General features: G+C 24.9%; 1 protein-coding gene across 2 annotated transcripts; it reads right to left on the reverse strand.

Moving 5' to 3' along the window:
• On the reverse strand, positions 1-23,222 carry LOC109594015 (uncharacterized). 2 transcript variants are annotated; one of them, XM_020009178.2, is made up of 6 exons: positions 22,957-23,222; positions 6,697-6,729; positions 1,381-1,517; positions 1,102-1,326; positions 879-1,041; positions 1-817 (listed from the first exon to the last, which is right to left on the reverse strand). In XM_020009178.2, the coding sequence occupies exons 3-6, from the start codon at positions 1,424-1,426 to the stop codon at positions 328-330; spliced, it is 924 nt and encodes a 307-aa protein (XP_019864737.2). In that variant the 5' UTR covers positions 1,427-1,517; positions 6,697-6,729; positions 22,957-23,222; the 3' UTR covers positions 1-327. The 2 variants fall into 2 exon arrangements, with proteins under 2 accessions (XP_019864737.2, XP_049822502.1); XM_049966545.1 differs by lacking the exon at positions 22,957-23,222 and adding an exon at positions 6,910-7,116.
• Between the last annotated feature and the right edge of the window lie 1,180 nt (positions 23,223-24,402).

The raw sequence follows: 24,402 nt of genomic DNA on the forward strand, positions 1-24,402 counted from the left end.
TTTCTCAATTAAATAAATTTATTTAAAATAATCCATGTACACTCAAAACAAAAATAAATATATCATGTATTTACATTTAAATTAGACGAAAGCACTGTTGAATGTATAATACAAAATTAAATCGTCGTATAGGAATAATTCAAATCATACGTACTAGAGACACAATTCAAATGGAATATCACTTATGATATTTACATAAATAATGAAATAGTGTTTTCAACACTGAAAGGACACGTAAAAAATGATGTCAAAAGAAAGAACAAAACACATAACCCATAGTCTAATCATTGTGGTGTTTTCAACATCACAGACATGAGTTTTTTCATATTACTCTTTGGGAAAATTATATTCGTGAATGACAGGTCTCGGGTACAACGGATTCTTGGCATCTTTGTAGTAAGTTTTCGACCGCATCTTCTTTACAATTCCATTATCTTCTCTGTAAATTTCTTTGTTTTTCCGCCGATTTCTTTTATTTTCGCTACCTTCCTCATTATGGAAGAGACCAAATCTTAAACTTGCTGTGCCATTGGCATACCGAGTTTCGGTCATGTTGTAACGGGGAACCTTTTTTCGTTTATTCTTCTTAGTTCGCTTCAGTGATTTAGATGAAAAAGCATAGGCTGGGTTAAGTTGATTGATTTTATAGTTGGTCACGTTGTTGGCAGCAATTTCGGGCACTGGTACTTCATTTAGTTGATTATAATTATCGACTTTGTATTGACGAAGGAGCCTAATCTTTTGTTTGTTGGAAACCACCTTAAGTTTAGCATGGCAAATAAAGTGTTTCTTGACTATGCAGTTCTCGAAGTTCCACCTGAAATATATTAAAGAAAAATGACATGTGATGGTAGAAGCAGATTAATATTTATTCGTACTTATAACTGTTGTTTGCATCCAGATAAATGCAATTCCATTGTAGGCTCTCTTTATCCGTTTCATTTTTTAAGAAATTGTTGTACGTCACTTTCTTTCCTGACGCCCATTTCCAAGCCATTTGCTGCCAGTCATACTGACCTCCCAACCATCTGTCAACATGATCTGTAAAATCAAATTTCATTATATATACATGATGTCGACGATAATAATAGTAGCACTTACCAATGGAGTTGTTGAGAGTTCTTGTTATGAGTTTATTTTGAAACTTTGTTTTAATAATGGCCAAGTTACCATGAAGTGCTTTACAAGTAAAGTAGGCGTCTTGCCAATCAGTTTGATTCTTACTGAAGTAATAACATCGATGGTTGATTCTGCTGAAATGAGGGGGGCAGATGTAATATTTTTTTACTGGTTTCTTTGTTGGTCGGGTCGTTTGGGCACAACAGACTGCAAATGTAAAATCATTAAACGTCTGTTTATGTCTTAAATTATTTAACTTACGTGCAAGCAATGTGATAAAAATTGCGAACTTCATTGTTTTATTCATATTTATTGAAATAAACTACCAAAATCCATAATCCAATACACTGCGTCTTAGTTTTCACATATTATATAGTTTTTGTTTCAATGCGTCAAATCTGTAATAAAAAACAAATGTTGTAATAATTATTTTCACGAGTAATAAATTAGTAAATTATTTATTTAATTCTACGATTTGTTTTAAAATTAACACTTTTAAATAGTAATTTTCGTAATGCTTTCGGTATTTGTAAATCAATTTGTTGCCAAGGTATTTGTACTTAGAAATGGGACCCCTTTAAACAACAATTTAAAGCATTACTATTTTTATATTAGGATTAACTGACTTGTATGCAACAAGATTAATATAATTCTTGGACAACCCAATATTTTTCGGAATAAAAGAGAACATGTAATTAATTGATAAATTTGTTGCTTTATTACAATTGTTAGATTGCATATTTGTTTGTTTGTTTGGTTTTGTTTAACACTGGTAGAAAAAAAATAATAAAAAACTAGAACCAAAAAAGTAATAGTAAATTTGTAAAATAATGTATTTTAAAGAAACACATAGATACTCTGTATTTCTTCCTCAATGAATTAATCCGCCATGGCAATGAAAGAATTAAATTATTGATGTTTTCTTGGGAAATGTTGGCTCATTCGTTGTGAATTGCTACAATTAACACCTGAGGAGTTGTGGGCTAGTCTCCTTAAAATTGTCTGACCTATCTCATATCCCACACATTCTCGATCGGATTTAAATCTGGCAAATACGCTGGCCAATTCAAACATTTGCTTCTTCTAACACATTTAGGACATTTATCGTGCGGTGGGGCCAAGCATTATCGTCCATAAAAATGAAATTTTCTACCAGTCTTTGTCTTATGGATTGAATAATTGGTCTGATAACATTTTGGAGGTAGATATTCCCTGTTAATGTATGTGAGAATTAGTGGAGTCCATCGACCTTGGATAATACCATGCAAAAACATTTCTGTTCCTCGCTGTGATGAGACAAAAACATTAAATATTACTCAGAGTGTTGTTTCGAAGATTTTGTATAAATTCAGCACTCAAGATAGTGTTGAAAATCGACGTAAACCAGGACGTACACGAAAACCCACTTCCAAGATAGATAAAATTATTAAGACTCCCTCAAAGATCATCGCAGTACATGAAGGCAAATCACTTAGCAAATTTCGACACAATTTAATCAAGATATTAGTAGCAGAAGTGTGAGAAGTCACCTTATTGTTGCGGAACTATATAGCCGAGTTGCAGTCAATAAACCACTGCTGTCAAAAACAGAGCGTTCCTTCTGACGTTTGTAGAATTCAACTTGTCACTCCTTTGGTGTGACGAAAGTAAATTTAATTTATTTAGATCGAATGGTAGAATATTTGTAAGACGGCCAGTAGTTCAACAATGTTTCCATTTGCCGAGGAAGAGATGCCACTTCGTTGGATATTCCAACAAGGCAACGATCCCAAATATACGTCTTAATTGTTAAAGAGTGGTTGTGTAAAACTTAACTGTTCTTGAATGGCCGTCTCAGTCCCCCGATCTAAATCCTATTGAGCACCCTTGGGATGTATTAGACCGTCGCATCCGAACGAATAACTTCAAAAGCAAACAAGAACATTTTCAAACCATACAGAAGCAGTGGCAACAAATTCCAATTGACTCTCTGCCTAAAAGATGGCAAGCAGTGATAAAAGTCAAATGTTTCACCACAAAATACTGAAATATTTGAGTTATTGTTAATTTTTTACGGATATTAATAAAATATTCCATACTGTTTTCCAGACCAACTTAACTTTTTTTAATATTAAAAACTTACGAATATAATAATCATTGTGATTAAGAAATTGATCTTGCTATAAATTAGATTTGTTCTAATCTCTGATTTTTTATAATTCTAATTATCCACCTCAAAAGAGGCACAGTGTAATTTATTAAATCTATGTAAGTGTGCATGTATTAATTTTGTACATTGTAATACAGTAATATAAATTCTCATAAAGATTAGTATTGAATTATATTGACGCAGTTTATTCTAAAACAAACACTGAAATATTTCCATCTGTAATAATATGTCTGTGTATCCGGTGATCTGTTTAGATATTCGCAAAAATAAAATATTATTGAACCTTTCATTATACCATAAAGTTGGTGACTGCAACACTTCAAAGACTTATTTTTATTTTCGGTGTATTTTATTATTCCGTTCTAAATATTTTGTGACCGTCATACATACAATACAAATTATAAATTAAGTAAAAATATTTATTCTATTTCGGTATAAACCTAATGGAGTGTGATTTAAATTTTCCATGCCATGTCAGGTACATCATAATATTTTTTAAGATTAATTTACACGATTTATATTCAACTCATGTTAATATAATATCAGTTACAATAATACATACACATTCCACATGCTAATTTTTAATTCAATACGTTCATTGATCGTAAGGTCTGCTAAATTTAACTGCAGACTAATGCAATCTAACTTCTCCAATAAACTTCCATTGACACCACGGATTCAATTACTGTTAACTAAATCGGAAATTAAAATTAAATTGGTTTGTTTTTAAAGGCAGCCACGCTCATCATCGTGTCATCAATAAATTTACCACACACAACTAACGTACTTTAAAAAATTAACTCTAATTTGTTATAGGAATTAATTCATAAATCGTGGAATGGAAAGTGGCAATATTCTCTGTGACATCACAGAGGCAAACAATGGACTGTTAGTTTTCTAATGTATTGAAAAGATTTTATTATCGTTTTTACAAAATGTGTTTCGCATAACCATAGAGTGAAAATTGTATATTGTTCAAGTGTTAAATAATATATTATCTTGGAGAATTCCCCATATTTAAAAGTTAATTAAATACGTCGAGTAAACAGCAATTACAGGAGTATTCATTATAATCTTAATGCGTTAACTTCGTAGGAGATGTTGGTATGCAGGGTTTGTTGTTAACTTACGTTCTTGCATAAAAATATAATTATAGACTTTGGCGTAGACGGAGTGAAAGAAACCTATATCAGATCAAATTTTTTAACAAGAAATCGTTGTTTTTGTATATGCCAACTTACTCTCGTTATAAAGAATGTAAACTAGTTGATATTTTTTGTACTAAAACAATAATTTTTAAAATAATGTTAATTTTAGAGTCTATTAGTGGAAATAATATATTGAACATATTTGTTTTTAAACAATAAAGATAGTATAATCATAAATATTACTGAATCATAATTTTTAGCCAGAATCAGTTGATTTGTATAAGAAATATTCTACATAATTCTTGAAAACAGAATCTTAAAATTATATACATTACAGAGAAAATCACAGTTAAAATATTAAAAGAGTTCAATTTTTGTTGTGTTTAGTTAATTTATAAAATAGTGTAGACTATTATAAGTTCATAATTATAAAGGATATGCGTACTTGTGGAGTAAAGACTAAATTTTTTAATGATTATTTATATCAAAAATATTCTTGTTAATAAGACATTTATGGAAAATATAACAATACAAACAGGAACAGATTACTAAAACTAGAAAATACATTTCTGAAGCATAATTTTTAACAAGATTATTTATATAAAAAAGTCATAATAATTCTTAGAAATATACAATTTTGTTGTATAATATAACATTATAGTGAAAATCACATAATGTAAATTAAATTATTAAGAATCATTTTTTAAACAAATTTTAAAATCCAATAAACTTAAAAAGAGTTTAACCAAAGAATTATAGTGTTTAAGTGTTTAGCCAATTTATAAAATAATATAGGGTTTTAAGTTTCTAATCATACAAGTTATGAAGATTTGTGGAATGAAGTCAAGATTAAAGATTTTTAATAATTATTTTTATCAAAATATTGTTGTTAATAAGACATTTGCAGAAAATATAACCCAACCAACAGACATAAATTAATAGTAAAACTAGTAAGTACTATTCTGAATTATAATTTTTAACAAGAGTTTATATAAATAAAAAAGTATTAGTAATACTTACAAATATAGAATTTTGTTAAAAATATACACGTTTCAGTGAAAATCATAGTTAGAATGTAAACTAAGTTGTTAACAATCATTTTTTAAACAAAAATTTTAGAATCCAATAAACTTAAAAAGGGTTCAGTTTTTAAAAACCAAGGAATTGTAGTGTTTAAACCACAATTAGAATTTAAACTAAATTCTTTACAATCATTTTTTATACAGGAATTATTTATACAGTAGGAAAAGCGTTTGACCCGTCTGAATTTAGAGAGAGACATCATACATGACAGAGACAGTAGACGTCTGCCGCATACTGGGAGACTTACTATCTCTATTGTGCATGATGTCTCTTTCAGGATTCAGATAATAAAAATAAAACCTTTTAATAGTTATTTTTACTAAAATAAAATTGTTGTTGAAATATTTACAAATAATAATTTATATATTTTTAACCAATAGTGTTAAAGCTAAAATAGTAAGAACATTTCTGAATGTTTATGTAAAAAATTATTTATAATTTTTGGAAACGTATAATCTTGTTAAAAGTATATAATTACAGTAAAAATCACAGTTAAAATATAATGTATAAAATAAATTCTTAACAATCATTTTTTGAACAAGAAACCAAAACTGTAGTGTTTAAGGGTTTAGTCTCCTATTCATTAATCTCAATCAAACTTTTTTCTTCTTAATGCGATTATATAAATTTAACGTATCTCGTATAAACCACCCGGTGTCCAAGAATTTGGTAGAAAGTAATTGAAAAAGCTTAATTGTTTGTATCGAATTAAGTTAATTGATTACAAACGATTAAAATTACTGCTTTAATCAAGCTTCTATGGCAATAAATTTCAATATTTCCATTCTTAATTGACAATTTGTGTTCACTTATATGGTCAGTATAAATTTTTACAACGCTCTCTTCTGAAACAAATCAGTGTGAGTAATGTAACTGCGTCTGGCAAAATCTGTCTTTATATTTTTTATTTCGCATTAACTTTCGCAATGACCCCTTCACATTCACTCAAATATTTAGGTTGCACCTCGGCATATGCTTATTAATTCTAAAGTAATTAATTAATTAATAAAAGAGTTCGTTCCCACTTGAAAGTATAAATTTTCAGAAATATAATATTGGCGGGAAATACCCTGAAATGAAAGGTCAAGCATCTTATTGAAACAAAGAAATTGTTGAGTATCATGTTAATGTATTTTAAATTAGCAGTTTCTGCAAAACACATTATGTTGGATTCCATCTTACAAAACTTATACTTACTCTTTTGTGCAGAGAAGACAAATTCCGAATAGGCTGAAACAAGATAATGTATTGTCAGTTTAAACACAACCAAACTACAAAATTAGTTAATCAATATGTAATCTAATTAATCAACAGGGTAACAAACCAAAAGATTTTTTTTTCTTAAACTGAGATACTTTAATATTCATGACTGTATTATACTTAATATATATCGTCTTCCTCTAGACTTACCCCTGTTATATCCAATACCAATTAATCGAAACAATGTTTCAAATTACAAAAAAAAAAATGGTTTGATTCACAAGTCACTCAATTTTGTAGAAGTTCATGAATACTTTAACAAACAACCAACATCTTCAGTATAACAAATTCAGTATAACAGGAAATACAATCTACAAAATGCCAATCGCAAGAAACGTTAGTATGGCAAAATTTATATCAACCTTGCAAATTGTTATTCTTTGACATGGACGAGTCAAAGAAATACATAAACACCAATAATTTTATACAGTATGTTACAAAAGTAAAGATTAGTAAGTATTTAAAGGAGAATATTGCGGTAATTTTATGAATTAATGTTCATATTTCTTAAATTTTGAGATTCAAGATGGTAAAGTACTGGTACGGAAATGTACTTTTTTAATCTCTTTTAATAAAATTTATTACACAGCTACTTTGCATCAAGAGGCATTTTCTTTTTTTCAAAATCAAGTTTGTGAGTAAGAACTATAAAAATAATTCTTTTTGGGAGAAAAAGCAGTGACATACAATATTTTGTAGTAAAAATGTCTTTTGATATATGTTCATGTATACCAAACTTAAGAGATACGTTCGTATGAAGTGTCACTCAACACTACTTCTGAATAGAACCAAGAATCGCCCCGTTAAATATTTTACCTTACTTTTGAAACAAATTCTAAGTTTACTATAGAATATAGTAGTGGCCAGAGAAATAGCACACATTACTTTTTATCCTTAATTAGGAAATGCACACCTTCAATTAAATGCAATCCTAATATTTTATATTTCATGTTAAATTATTATGCAATATTACTTTTACAATCTTCATTTTATACCTAAAGAAAAATATTTTTTATTTAAATTATATAAAAATATTAATTATAATCAAAATACAATAAACAGTAATCATAACGTTTCTTCCACCGTGTTTCAAAGTTTTTAAATAGTACCTAGAGTCTAGGTTTTATTTGGAGGACTGCATTTAAATCAGTCAGTACACTAGCAAAAATTCTGGAGGATAATTAATATTACATTAATTAATATATTTTTGTCCAAATATTTTGTCTTGTTCAAATATTATGGTTTCTTTAGTGAAATACATGTGTTCATTCTATCAACATCGCATTGCACACTGATATTATATGACTCAATTAATTAATTTTTTATTTGCCTAGTACACAAGATCATTTACTGATTCTTCAAATTTTTCTATAAAAACAGTTGCTTTTTTTAGGACTATTTATTATTGCATTATATTGAGTGTATTATGAAACAATACACATTAATAACATTGTAAACTATCTTTCGGAGGCACCTAAGTTTTTAGCCCTATCAGCAACATTTATACCTTGATTTTTTATGTTAATTATTAATTCCCTTTTTTTTAGATTCTTTCTTCCCACTGGAAGTGAGTAGTAAAATAATACAAATCCTATCAAAAATAAATGTTAAAAATTGTTACAAAAAAGGTATTTCTTTATTTAACCTACTCAGACTAATATTTGCGATTTCAACTTGTCAAAATTAGTAAAAAAGTATAGAATATTGTAATATATATTTTATATCGACAAGTCAAAATTTAAATTAAATCATTTTATTAAATATCTTACAAAATGTTAAAAATCTTTAATTTTGTCTCTGTCCACTATGAGTTTCAATTTGTCAATGTAAAAAATAATTTGAATTTTAAAATTTCATTATGCAATTTTTTCAGAAATTTAAACTTAGTTTGCTTAATTATTTCCCCAGCTACTTCGGTGGTGGATACTCCTACAATAGATTACAACATTAACATTTGGAAATGTGCCATAAATAATAATTAACCAGGCAGTCATCTTAGAAAATATTTTGTATCTCTTAATCATAGGTCAATAAATCTTACTAAATAATAATTTCTTAATTGTTAATAATAAGTGGTTATTAAATAGTAGTGCCAATATAGTATATGCTGGAATCTTAGTCAATGGTATGGTAAATATGAAATATTATTGATAAACATCTTAATTTGCATATGAGTGACAAGAATTTTTACTTCATAATAATCCCAACCTAAATGTGTGTGTTTTCTTTATACCTAAAAATATACATATAATTGTTTAAGTGTTTAATATATTATTTACCAAATTACATCCTACTTAAACTAGCATGGTTTAAATTGTTTAGTGAACATTTTGTCACACTCTTAAATAAGATTTTTTACTTTATCGCCACATCGGATTGCAAAGTGATATATAACATTATTGAACAAACAGTAAATTCAGAAAACCGTTATTAAATGTCTAGAATTACGTATCCGCTGCTGCGACAATAAATTCACTTGTTGACAAAACCGCATATTTGAATTTCAAATTGTGATTTTTTCCTGCAATAAATTTGGATTTGGCTACTTGTTGTATTACAACTATGTACACCTGCTGCAAAACAATGAGACATATTTCCTTCTCAAATTATCATTTAAAGACACATGATTGAAGTGAGTAATTTTAAAAGAATTTATTAATACATAAGTTTAAATAAATATATATGTTATTCAATTTCTCAAAAAATAATAACTCATTTTATCTTTGATTTTATATGGTCCTGAATATTATTTTGACCGAATTAATTTATTATATATTTAACTATGAAATTTCTTATTACTTATTTAAAATTATTGCAAAATGCACTTTCTTGCTCTTAAAGAATTTTAATTGAGATGTCAATCTCATGTCATGAAATTATAAATAAATGAACCAGGTCGAATACTTCTGCAGCTCAAATTGTTTATAATTCAGTGCCATATCAGTTACATTTTTTTTTTATTTTGTAAACGTTGCAATGTAAAGTAAATTTGAATTTTACTTATAAATGTACAGGGTGTCCAAATTGTTTATTTTTTTTCCAGATGGAGAAGAGTCCGGAATAAACATTCATTGCTGCAAATTACTTTTTAATATACCAGAGGTACTTACGAGCACTGACAATTGACAGATTTTGGAAAAGAGTAATAACTTTTTTGTTTAGTTTTTCTTTGAGAAATGACTTTCTACAGACAATATTTAGTAAAAGATATTAATCTATCATAAAAATCTTATATCCTTATAATTTCAAGATAATATGAATAACTTTTCTTATTTCAAATAAAATATGATTTTAAAATGTCTAACAAAAAATAAAATAAAATGTGTAAATTATTATATAACAAAATAAATATTTTTAATCAGTATAAAAAATCAACCTTTTAAGATAAATGTATAAATTGTGACATATCAATATATCCGATAAATTTCGATATATTCATTATTTTCGTCTAAAAATTTACTTCATTGAACTAAGGGTTCATTTTGCTTATTTCCCTTGTCGTTCAAAATAGTTATGTAGAACATTCCGAAAATTTTAATTGTCCGTAAAAATGAATGGTGTCACTGTGTTTTATTTATTTACGAGCATGTTTCAAGAATAAACAGACAATACAGGTTGAAGTTAATATGAAAGTAAAAATATAACCCAAATCTATCGGGCAAACATCATAATATTTTTATTTACAGTTGTCCTAAATCGGCCTAGTAAATATTTGAAACAAGTAAAATTATATAATAATAATACACTTATTAATTTTTTGGAATAAAAATTTTTTACAACAAAAATATAAAAGATATGTAAAAAAAACTAAAATTTCAAAATAAGAAGTGCACTGAAATAAAAATATATTTATTTATTCAAAAACTATACAAAATGCATAAATAAATGTAAAGTAAAAAATAATGCTTTCATATTAAAGCAAATTAAATAAAAAATAATTTCAATACAAGAAAATTTTTAAGATAATATGGGAATTTTTAATTCAAATGGAAAATATAATTAAGTAGTCGGAAACTTTCTCAAAAATATATAATTTATGATACTTTAAACAATCTTTAGTTAAGATATTCCCTGCCAAGTATCATTGTCTGTGATTATTAATTTATTTGGCAATGTTTAATTATATCTTTTTAATAGAAGGAGTAAATAATTTGAATAAGAAAGGAAATTTTAATTTCGAATTAAATGTTGTTAATAATAAACAGTGAAATTTTACATTTCCAAATGAAAATATGTATTTTTGAAATTGAATTAGAATTAAAAAAACTAAATAAAATTCAATAAAAATGTTAATGTGCTATATTGGTGGAATTTAGTTGTTATATGTAATATAAACTAAATAGATAAAACTGACTGATTTTCGTTTCTTTACGAACATGTTTTAAACGTAAACCTACAATTAATGTGAAACTGAACAGATAATCTAAATCAATCAAGCAACACCATAAAGTTCGTGCAAATTTCAGTATCAATAAAAATTTATATATTATTAGATTGCCCCTAATCAGTCTAGTATATATTTGAAGCAAGTAAAATTGTAATAATTTAATGTTAAAGAAATAAATTTGTTACTTTTTTTAAATATCAATTTTGTATAGTAAAATATATAAAACACAATTAAAAAATATAAATATATATTAATTAAAAACGCTATTCAAAATGGACAAATAAAAGTAAAGTAAAAATAATGCTTTCTTCTATTGTTACACTATTAAAGCAAATTAATAAATCAAGAATAATTAATTTGGAATGAAAATAATTATAATATTTTAAATTTATAAAACAGTTAATATACAATATTGCCAATTTTAAAACTGGACATCCTCATAAAATTTTATTTTTTGTCCGATGTTAACAGACTTTTCTTCAACTGTAAAGCATGAAAATATGAAAATCTACTTATAGACTTATGTGACGTTTTTCGACTCAAAAGCAAAACCTACACGATAATTTTTAGTCTTGAAAATTCAAGAAATTATACCATCACATTTTTTATAGAAACTCTTACTAAAACACTGGATTAAGCACCTTTTAAAATGGGTATACACTGTATATAAAAATTATACATAATCATAATTCTGTGGAAAAATTAAAAATCATAGTATTCTTATGAATTTATATTTCTATGGAATAAGCTATCAAAAAAGCAAAAATCTTATTTTTTAAAAATATTAGAATATGGCCACACTGTACTTTGAAACTAAAATTCAATATATATATACACTAAATAATAATTAAATAAATATTTTCAATAAAAATTCTATAAACGTATCTTATCTCGTGAAAATTTGTTTTGTCATAAATTGAATGAGTATCCCATAGATATTAATTATAACGAAATTTATTTTTGTTAAATTATATTTACATATTATATTCTTCAAAGATCATAGCTATCTATGTTGTAAATAATTTAGCACTAGGCCAGCTAGTTTTTCTCTGAAAATATTCATAACAACCAAATTCGTTTAAAAATTTGGGTCATATTCTTCAAACAATGACCTAATAAATATACAATATATTCATTTCACGATAGGATGAAACACACCGATTCAAATTTAGAAGTTCATTATACTATCTCTTTGTGACTAGATTTCTTATTAAGTACTCGTTCAGTATCATTTCATTTGCATTACATTCTCCCTAGCACATTTCTTTTTGAAAGTCCTTTGTCTTGCGTGGAAGTTGAAGGTCCATGAAAAAAATGACAAGTTTCGTCTAGACATTTTTAGAATTTCACGGTCGCTTCAGAAATGAGTCGAACGCTTTCTTCAATGACACTGTAAATTATACGAAAATGGTTTCCTTGCTATGTTAATTCGAACATTAATTCAGCCTCCTACATTGGCTGCACCAACGGAACAACAAACACCTCCGGAATGTAAGGTTTATTTAAACAAAAAATCACCTGCAGATAAACAAACCAGTTAATTGGAGTACAAAGACAAATCGGCGTTACTATCGCTTATGATAATAATAGTTATTGTCCTCAAACCACGCAAATTTTTCGCATTCCTCTGCGAAGAAATTACTGCAACGTTTATGTTTTTAATTTAATAGCGGAAATTGCCGTAAATAATCATTAATTGAATGCAGTAAAAATAAAATGAAAAAACTGTTACATCTTCAGGAAAATTTGTTCGGTAATTTATCCACAGTTGCAAAATAGAATTTACCTAGTCGAGTATAATTTGCATATCTGAAACGTTCAATGTTAATAACGATTTTTATGTTCGCCGAACCCATAAAAATTCGCGTATTATTACCAATTAAGGATGGAATTATAATGGGGACCTACTTATTTGCGGTCTTCGCTTTTACTCCGTACGGTCAACGAGATAAATCTTTGTTTAAGCGCTGTCACGAGTGTATTAAAATAATTTAAGCGCGGCATATGTTCAAGAATCTCGTGAATTGATTCCAATAAAAGAGTTTATAAGGGTGCGGTGCCTCGGACATCGGAATACAATGACAACGTTTGAATTTATTGGAGAAGTTGGGAAAATATTTATGTGTATACAGCAACACAAATTATGGTAAATTATTACTAACGACTTTCCTGCAACCAGTAGCAGCAATTTTTTTCAATTTAAACTGAAAGTACTCCATAAAATTTTGAGATAAAATGTACTTCTTTTTATTTCAAATGGAGACTGGAAAGAATAAATCTTGTGATAAATTAAATGTATAACATATACATCAATGTTTTCGGTAAATTTCGAGATATAAGACATAAGGCAATCACAAAAACTTGTGACATTATAATCAATTTTCAAAGAAATTATTAGTGATTAATACATTCGTGAAATATCATATTTGATAACACATATTTACCAGAAAAAAAAAATTGTAAAAATTATTTTATTTATTAATGTAATAATTTCTGACAAATTTGAAAAAGTTAATATTATTGTCTAAAGGACATAAATAACAATTTATATGAATATCATATTTGGTGGTTTTAATATATTAATCTAAAAAATACTAGTAGGACTTCATTTTAAATACCAGATCTTTACAAGAAAGATATATTTTTCCGTTAAATTCATTTTATTTTATAATGAAATAATTTCTGGTAAATTTCGAAAGAATTAATAATATTGTTTACGAAATATAGAGGGTATAACTAGAAATTTATTTTATTTAATGTTTAAATATCAAATTGTATTTTCACTAAAGTCGCAAAAACTTGTGACATTAAAACTAATTTTCAAGAAATTATCAATGGTAAAGGTATGTTAACAATACTTTCGTCATATACTATAAACAATGAGTGAAAAATACTTTCACTAAAGTAACAAAAAGTTGTGACATTATAACTAATTTTCAAAGAAGTAATCAATGATTTGGTTACATTAATAATACTTTTGTAAAAAATCATATTTGGTAGTTATCTATAAAAATACTATGAGGATTGTAGGATAAAAAACCAAATTTTTACAAAAAAAACATGTCTTTATGATAAATTCAATTAATTTCCTCGTGTAATATTTTGTGGTAAATTTTGAGATAAATTATATTAAACATAGTTACATAACAACATAAGAGTTTATCATATCGTAATGCACAAAAGACACAAAAACTTTTGACACTATAAATAATTCTCAAAGAATTTATCAACGGTTAAATTAAGTATAATATCTTATAAAAAATACAACGAGGGAGTATGATAAACATTAGGTTTTTATAAGAAAAAAAATTTTTTGGGTAAAATTCATTTTATTTCCCAATGTTACAAATTTTGAAAAAATTCTATATAATTAATATTGTTGTCTATGAAAAATAGAGTACATAACAAACAATTTATTTTATTAACAAATTATACTTTCAAAAAAAGTTACGTAAATAATACTTCTATCTTAATACTTTTAATACCACACTGATAAAAAATACTACAAGAATTGTGTCAGATTTTTACAAGAAAAAAATATTTCTCAATATATTAAATTCTGGTGAATTTCTAAATAATTAATATTATTATCTATGAAATATAGAGAGCACAACTAACAATTTATTTTATCAACTGTTTAAAAATCAAATTGTAGGCCATAAAAATTTGAAACATTTTATCATATTTGATAGCTTTAATATAGTCACCTATAAAGAACTGTATCGTATGTATTGTAATAATTTGTAGTAAGGCATATCTAACAATTTTTCTAATTAAATGTTTAAAAATCAAATTGTATTTCACTAAAATCACAAAAAAATGACAATTAATTTTCAAGAAATTGTCAGTAATAAATTACATTAATAATATTTTGTTCATATTTAATGGCTATAATTATAAAAATACTAGAAGGATTGTATGAGAAATATCAGATTTTTACAAGAAAATAAAAGATATTTTTTTCTGTAAAATATATTTTATTTTTCAACATCTGGTAAAATCCTAAATAATTAATATTGTTTGTTTAAACATTATAATTCATTTAAAATCACCAAAAGCTGTGAGATTATAACTAATTATCAATTGTTAAGTTGTATTAATATTACTTTTATTAAAAATCATTTTTGGTGACTTTAATACCTAACATATAAAAAATAATACAATAACTACAAGTATCATAATTTTTCTTAGTAAATAATAAATTCTAAATAATTAATACTACTAGAACTATAACATATGCAGATCAAGAAAAAAATATATTTTTGTGAAAAAATCATCTTATTTGTCAATGTAATCGTTTCTGGGAAAATAAATAATTACTATTGTTGCCTATGAAACATAAATAATTATAGTATGGTATAAACAAACAATTTGTTTTATTAAATATTTAAATATCAAATTATACTTTTATATATTAGTAATTATCAATGGTTAAGTTGTATTAATAATACCAAATATCATATTGATACTTACATACAGCCAATACATATATGTATTATATTTTTACATGGAAAAAAAATAAATTCTAGAAAATTTCTAAACAATTAATATTGTTTGTGAGACTCTTTAAAAATCAAATTCTATATCCTATTCTAAAGACACAAAATTTGGAATATTATAACCAATTTTCAAAGAAATTATCAATGTTTACAAATCATTTTATAATCAACAATATTTGTTTTCAACAATACCACAAGGTAAAAATTCTGGGTTATGGAACTGTTTCTGAACTTGTTAATGTCACTTAATTTATATGTCAGACTTTATTTTCCACTTTTTGATGAAATTCATTGTTGCATGAAGCTTATTCTGAATCATCTCTATTTTATCACTGACCTATTTTCTAAAAGGAAAATTACATTTTCCGGTATCTAATCACAAATTATATATTTTTGTTTTTTTTTACAATATTTTACTTTCCATTCAGTATAAAAAGATTTATTTTTTCAGCGTAAAGAACAAAATAATAAAAAAAGTTATTACACATTTTCGAAACCTGTCAAATGTTAATTTACATAGATATTTCAGAATCTATCAGAGATATCAAAATATGGAAAACAACGTTTTGAGAAATTGTGGCCTAAAACTAAATAAATTTGTACATTAAAATCAAATGAATTTTTGAAACAGTAGCATATTTAGCACATAACGTCATTTTTATTCAAATTTATGTATAAAATGTTTAAAGAAGCTATATGAGTAATTATTTACCCGATTACAGGCAATATTTGATAGTTTAATCTTTCTATATCGCAAATTTATGCATATTGTTGCACAACGTTAAATACATATTTGAAAAGTTAGTTGTAATTGAATGAGCAAACAGTAACGTATATGTACTAGAAACATATTTTTATACAGTATCTTGAAATTCAATATACTCATGATTAGATATTTAAATTTAAATTTGATCTGACTCATTCTGGTTTATTTAATTATATATATTTTTATCACTTATTATTTATATAAACTTTAGTTCTCAGTAAATCTATCAGTGTTATTAATAACACATAATTATTATCATAATATGCATCTAAAAATTGAAACAACATATAATTCATAATCCTGCATTAGTAAAAATTATCTTCCCAAACAATTTAATTTGTCAACAACAGGAACTGCAAAATCTTAAAAATTATAAAGACATTCAAGATATAACATAGATACTATATAAATTACAAATTATGGTTGCCGTGACATCATTTCTAAATGACAACCGTTTCTCCTACAACTACACATTCCTAGAAGAATAAATAATTTATTTATAACCAATTAAAAATACAAGTGCAAAATGTAAGTGAAGAAACTATTCACCTCAATTTTATTCTTATAATAATAATAAAATATATGCTTGTCTTGTTACTGAAGTTAATTAAGAATTGTCTGTGATTTATTTCCATTGATAGTGCAATAATTATTAAAATACACACCGAATTTGAATAGATAATCCGCTTATTTGTGTAACGAGATAAAAAATCATACTTTTAAATATGCTTAAATTACAAGCTCACGCATAAATTAGATTAATCATGTTATTAGCTGCTAATAAATTTGGGATGGTATAATTGGATTATTGACTTTAATTTTTAGTTGGCATGATCATATTTAATTATCAGTTTGAATATTAAATAATGACTAATTAAAATAAACCTGAAATTTTATTAGCAAGAGCAAATATACAAATATTGTATTGTGTGGAAATTTAATCCAAATCTAGAATATCCCATTGCTGTATAATTTGTATTATTCAACTAAAGTGGAACACGTAAATGTTTATAAATCGCAATTTATACTTTGTTGCACTTTGAAAGTTCTGCCAAAGAGGTCAGAATAGTTTTTTTAACACCATCGGATATATCACTTCTCACAAATACATAATGTGACGCAATAATCAAAGTTTCATGGATTTATATGAAAACGAGGCCAGAAATGTTGAATTTTCTGGATTTATATACATAACATCTTTTGATCCTGGTAATTGTTACTTTCCATATTTTAAATTTTAAATATTTATATTATTTTTTCAAACTAACTATTATTATTGCTAATATTTTTTCTAATATGTGTAATTTAAATAATTAATTATTTCAATTTTAAAACATTTTTTTTTTTCTATATTATTCTTTCTAATTTTTTTTACCATAAATTAAAGACTAAGGTAAGTTTAATTCATTTTTAAAAATATTTTGTTAATTTAATTTAAATTTAAAATTATGTCAATTCATTTTTTTTATTTATTTTAGACTAAAAAAGTAAATTCAAATCTTAACATAAATCTACAATATATAGTACAAAGTGTACAATAATTTCCAGCCCATATATAATAGAGTTTTAAAGTGCGTTTTAAAAACTCTTATATATATTTTATTTTACGAACTATAAAATCTTTTCACAAGAACTTTTTAATATATATAAAAATATATTTTCTTTTAGAAATTTAAAATACTTTTGTATTTTGTGTTTTTATTTAATAATAATTATTTTTATTGATTTATACATTTGCTTCAATATTATACCAATAGATGAAAATTTCAATGTAATTTTGTATTTTGTAATATTTTTAGTCTCTTAATTGTGTCTTGTAATTTAAAAATTGACATTCCCAAAAGATATGAATTTTATTTCTTTAAACTTAAATTATTATATTTTAACTTGTTTCAAATATTTACTAGACGGATTTAGGGCAACTATAAATATAAATATTTGTTGATATTGAATTTTGCACAAACTTTATGGTGTTTGACCGATAAATTTGGGTTATCATTTCAGTTTCATGTTAATTTCAACCTGTATTGTCGGTTTATGCTCGAAACATGTTCGTAAACAAACAAAACACAGTAACACCATTCATTTTTACGGGCAATTAAAATTTTCGGAATGTTCTACAAAACTATTATGAACAAGAAGGTAAATAAACAAAATGAACTCTTATAGTTCCGGTTTTAATCTTCAAACATTGCGAAAAACTGTATAACATCATAACCAGCTAGGTTATTACCATTATTATTGTAATTTCCTGTACATTGTAAAGAGACGACGATTATTAAACTATTTCCTTTACGATCTACGATCCATATTGAAATAATAATTTATAATAGGCCACAATGCGATTTTTAGGATCAAACGTGTCTGACTCATTCATTGGGATCGGTTCACGTTACTATTTCTGTATCGTGCATACGTGAATTTGCAACTGGGTGACCACACATTAATCAGATTGAATTTTTATAGTACAAATATATTTTATAAACCACCCACTTAACCGACTGTTTACGTTTTCTAAATATAATATCTTGATTATTGTTACTGCAAGCTTTGTGTTTTCTTTGGTCGTTGTTCAGCTGCTAAATAAAATTATTTTATTTATCTCATTTAGAATTAAAAATATTCTTTATAACGAATTTGTTCAACACCATTACAATAGATATGAAAAATCCCTGGGGATAAAAATGCAATTTTTAAAAATATTTTGAATTTGAACTAAGCATTTGTACATATTTTTTGAGATATATATCTCATAACAATAAAATTTTTGGAAACATTAAAAATTTTATGAACTTTTCCCATTCACTATTTTAAAAGTGAATGTTTCCTAATATAAAATAAATAATTAACATTCTTATTAGCAAGTAAAATTAATATTTTCTCTATTCGATTATTTACAGAATAAATAATTTATTTGCGTTGGTTAGCATTAATGATATTAACAAATGTAACAAGAATGTAACTCATTCTAACACCATTACATCATTTCAGATTATAAATTGTATCAAATCGTGAATTTACTGTGAAAATATACACTCGAGTTTTTTTTTAAATATTTGGAACGCTCAAATTAAAAACTAGTGAAATATTGGTTGCACCTCGTTTTTATAATGTTTACGATAAAATAAATAATTTATATCGTACTGTTAAATTTTGGCTGGAATCCAAAGTTTGTTTTAAGTGGATTATAAATTAAACCAAATTCATGTTAATAAATATATATTTCAATTTTTTTAAATGTTTTCCAACAGACTATAAATGGAACATGAGTGCATTTCAACATTTATATTTACTTATTAAAATATATTATTTTTCAATAAAATGAGGTTAAGCATCATAAATTAATTGTTCAATATAGTTTTATTATTATTATTTTATAGGTGTTCACATGAGATAATGTATAAACATTTATAATTCGTACACAAGGTGTTGTAATTTAAGCGACAAACAATATTATTTTTATAATAAATTGTAGCATTTTGTAAGTTTTATTTTGAGTTAACATTGCATACGTGTTAATATATTAACATATTCACAATAATTATATATTGTTACTGAAATAAATCATGTACAATCACTTGTCGTAAAATTTGAAATGGTAAATTCAAAATGATTATCACAAAATAAATATAAGTGTATATGCATGTATTCAGAAACATTGTAATGAATGAATGAACGGAGAATTATTTTTTAATTGTATACGTTCAACAATTTAATAACATTTATAAAAAATTTTTGATATTGAAATATTTACGAAATGATTTCAAATATTTTAATTGTGTTTTTTTTATAATATTATAATTCAACGTAATTTAGTAAATCTATTAACAATCATCAATTCCTTAAACATATGTTACTTTAAAATACGAAAAAAACATTTTATGATAATTTTCAATTTTTGTTTTTGTAAATATATTCATTAACAATAATTTTAAAATTAATAATAACCATAAAAATTAATAATACTTTCGAAAGTAAATATGGTAAGAAATTAGTATTTAAAATTGTCAATTTTTAAATTCTACTATATATATAATTATTATGAGTTGTAATAAAAAAAATTATATTAACAACTCTTAACTAATATTTGTCATTTGATTTTTAAAATACCTCTTTTATTTATTATTTTAAATATGCTCATTAATAATAATTTAAAAATAAATAATAACAACAAAATTAGTTATATTATACAATAATAATATTTTTTAAAGTAAAAACGATAAATATATTTATGTTTTTTGATAGTATTGATTAACGCTTTACCTTTTAAGTAATTTTTAAAGGATATTGATTTTTTAATTTTAACTTAAAATGTAAATTTTATTAAATTGTTTATATACAGGACGTCCTAAAATAATATCAACCAATACTTAATTGAGATTGAGGTCAACAAAATTGGTTGAATCACCACAAATATCCAATTAAATGATTTCATTTGTTAATTGAAAGTTAAGTTTAAGTCACAAGTCTCACAAGTCGACAATTTTTTTTTATTTGCCACATTTATTTGTAAAGGTTTAATGAAATAAATAATATTAAAACCTATACAACTATTGGTAATATTAATATTACTATAATTTTCAAATTAAATATTTCAACTTAGCCTTCTAATTAATTTTCAACTCTATTATTTTTTTATTTTATTTTATGTTGTAATGGATAATTTCTTAAATTGTAGATGATTTCCTAAAATTATACAACACTGTAGACTGAGGTCATCAAATTGGGGTGATTCCTCAAAAATGAATTCAATCAAATATTTTAAGGATTAAGGGCAACCAATTAAGCTGATTCGTCAAAATGAAGTACAATAAAATGTTTAATTACGCAAAAAACATTTATCTGAAACAACAAAAACAAGCTTAATAAAATATTTTTTCTTTTAAAGTTACAATTGAAGTTGACAAACTTTTTTGATTATTTATTTTTAGTTTGCAATTTGAAGTATAGAAGATTTTCCCAGTTTAAATCTTAAGCCTGTCATAAATTTATAACAACAAAAATTAATTATAAAATACAATAAAATAACTATTTTTTATGTTAACAGTAAAAAGTATCTAATGTATTTCTTGGTATTTTTAAGTTGATAAAGTTTATTTTTAACATTTAAATTGACATTTTTTTATTTTATTTAATTTTCAAACTAATAACTTTTTTATTATTTTGTTCTCAAATTACATAAACAATATTTAACTGTGGACAAAGGGCAACCAATTAGGCCGATTCTTCAAAAAAAACTATGATAAAATGTTTTTTCCCAAAAGTTAACAATTTGTTTTAATTATTTATTAGTTTTTTTCTGTAAAAACTTAATCAAATATGTTGAAATTTAGTATACAACATTTTGAATAATTTTTATAAACTTTTCGTAAACATCAAAATATTTACAAACTAAATTCATGAATTTTAATTAATATATCTGTTATTTTGTTTTATAATAATATAAAGAAATAAAAATGGTATTAAACGTAAAAAAACTAGTTTAATAAATTATTAAATACTTACTTTGACTTTATAACAAAAAAATTAATTATATTAAGCAGTAAAAGTGAAAAGTATATTTATTTTTCTAATTTAATAGTATTTTTTAAGACAAAAATATTTTTGGCCAGTTTTTAGGTTGAAAAATTCTTTTTTAATGTTTAAAATTTTATATTTCGGATTAGTAATGTTCAATTACACAAATAACCTTTAATTATTTATTTGATGCTTTACAATTTGGGTTGAGAGAGAATTTTTAAGTGTAAATCTTAGTCAATTACTTGACTTCGTTCATTTTACACATATCTTTTGATTTTGTGTAATAACTTTTTTCCAAATAATAATTTTACGATTTTAACAGCATTTATAGGGAACTTTTCCATAGAACCATATTTCAATTTAAATTTTTGTATTTAAAACTACAAATTTGAAATCAATTAATTATATGTTATTGGTATTATTGGTATTTATATTATTGGTAAAAGGATAAATATTTTAGTAATTTTACAATATTATTATAAAATAGAAAAAAAATAGATGTAGGAAATTTGGGAGCATTCGCCAATTTTTTGAATAAATCAGTCGATTTGTTGATACTAAATAAGGAAAATTAGTTCACAAATGTGGCAAGGAAAATTTGTAACAATTAATTAAAATAAATACAGTTTAATTAATTAGTATTCTATTAGAAAAAAAAATATCAATTTTAAATTATTAAAATATTTTTTTAATAAAAAAATTCATTAAACTAGTAAAACCACTAGCTTAACGTAAATAGCAAATATCAAATTTTAATAAATTTATAATACCACCATAAACAAATTGTGATGTCATTCAAAAATAAATACAAGGAAAAATTAAAAAAAAAATGATTTATTGCCCACATTTATAGTGACATTTCCTGCAATAATATAATTAATTTATTCGAAAACTTCTAACCTTTAATTAAAATGCAAACAACATATCGAAATGCATCCGCGGACACATCGAAACAAATTAATTTATTCGAAAATCGAACGCACACGCCCGATTTAAATCGGTGTCGATCTTAATTCTAAATTTACCTTGGCGAAAAAAATCAGCGCGACACTCGGAAAGTCGAAATCACGGCGGCACGACGAACCAAAAACCAAAAACAAAACACGTTAACGAGTCACTTAAGCCTGCGATGGTATGTATCACTCTGGGTGAACGAGTGAAGTAGCCGGCACGGCCAAGATGCGGTACGTAACTGAGCGGAGACTCGCGTTTTTTTTTCCACCGATTTCACACAGACTGCAGGTCTTCGGGGACCGCGATTCCTGCTGAACTTCAACGGGCGACGGAACCTGCGTTCGGTCCAAAACTGAAAGTGCGACTGCGACCGGTCGACGTGCCATTATCATAATTATAATGTTGTGTGATTTTATGAATGGAACGATTGGCTTTATTATTAATGTTACGCACTGGCATTTTTTACCGGTGATGTCAAAGCTGAAATAGCGCTTAATATAGTTAGACCTGTACAGGGTGCGGCATGAACACCCGGTGGTTTCGAAATTATGTGATCTACTTTATTATAACTGATATTTACAGTCGTATGATATGCAAAACTAATGCTACGCAATGAAATATTAAACGCATGAATCTGCTGGAACAAGTTCATACTAATATTACGCATCTAATATGATGATTACGTAAAACACATCTAATCTGAGGTTTATATTCCTTTAATTATTATTATTGTTGATAAATTTATTAATTTTATAACACCAACTAATTGGTATATATCATAAAAATCAATTTAAAAATTTTTTTATTTAATTCATTTTTAATAAAATCATAAATGAGCCTTAATTTCTTCTAAAATATTTTTTTGTTCATATTTTAAAATCTATAGAATAGAATTCTATTATATGATAAAATTATTATAAAAATAATTCCGAATTATCAAAATACCTATTCGATTCATTATTTACTAAAATCTTCGCATAAGTGTTTCTTTTAAAATTGAATTCTTTAATTTGTATTTTTTACTTTCTTATGTCTAAATAATTAGATTTGATTCAATTATACTACTTTCTATTTTTTGATAAAGTTTTTATAAGAATAATTGCAAATTATAAAAATATTTATTCGACTCATTATTTATGGTTAACTTGAATTCTTTAATTATATTTTATTATTTTGTATTTTAATTATATTTTATTTGACATTTGCAAATGATAATTCTTCACATGTCGTTTGAATATTGATCTAAAGATAAATTACTCTCCTAATTGAAATGAAATTACAGAAATTTTTATTTAAATTATTATTTAAGAAAATGTTTATTCATGTGAGTCAATTTCTTCTAAAATTGTACTTTTATTTGGTATTTAAATCTTTCATGTCTTTATAATTCTATTTTCTATTTTGTGATAATTTTATTCTAAGAATAATTTCATACTATAAAAATGTTTATTCAATTTATTATTTAGTAATTTAGTAATAATACAAGTATTTCAATTTCTTCTAAAATTATATTATTT

This window comes from Aethina tumida, chromosome 4 (assembly GCF_024364675.1).
Source record: "Aethina tumida isolate Nest 87 chromosome 4, icAetTumi1.1, whole genome shotgun sequence".
In the NCBI taxonomy this organism is placed as follows: domain Eukaryota; kingdom Metazoa; phylum Arthropoda; class Insecta; order Coleoptera; family Nitidulidae; genus Aethina; species Aethina tumida.

Coding starts and splice junctions, on each gene's coding strand:
- LOC109594015 (XM_020009178.2), bottom strand. CDS start 1,426: ATGAATAAAACAATGAAGTTCGCAATTTTTATCACATTGCTTGCAC. Junction 1,042..1,101: donor AACTCTCAACAACTCCATTG/GTAAGTGCTACT, acceptor TTGATTTTACAG/ATCATGTTGACAGATGGTTG. Junction 818..878: donor GATGCAAACAACAGTTATAA/GTACGAATAAAT, acceptor AATATATTTCAG/GTGGAACTTCGAGAACTGCA.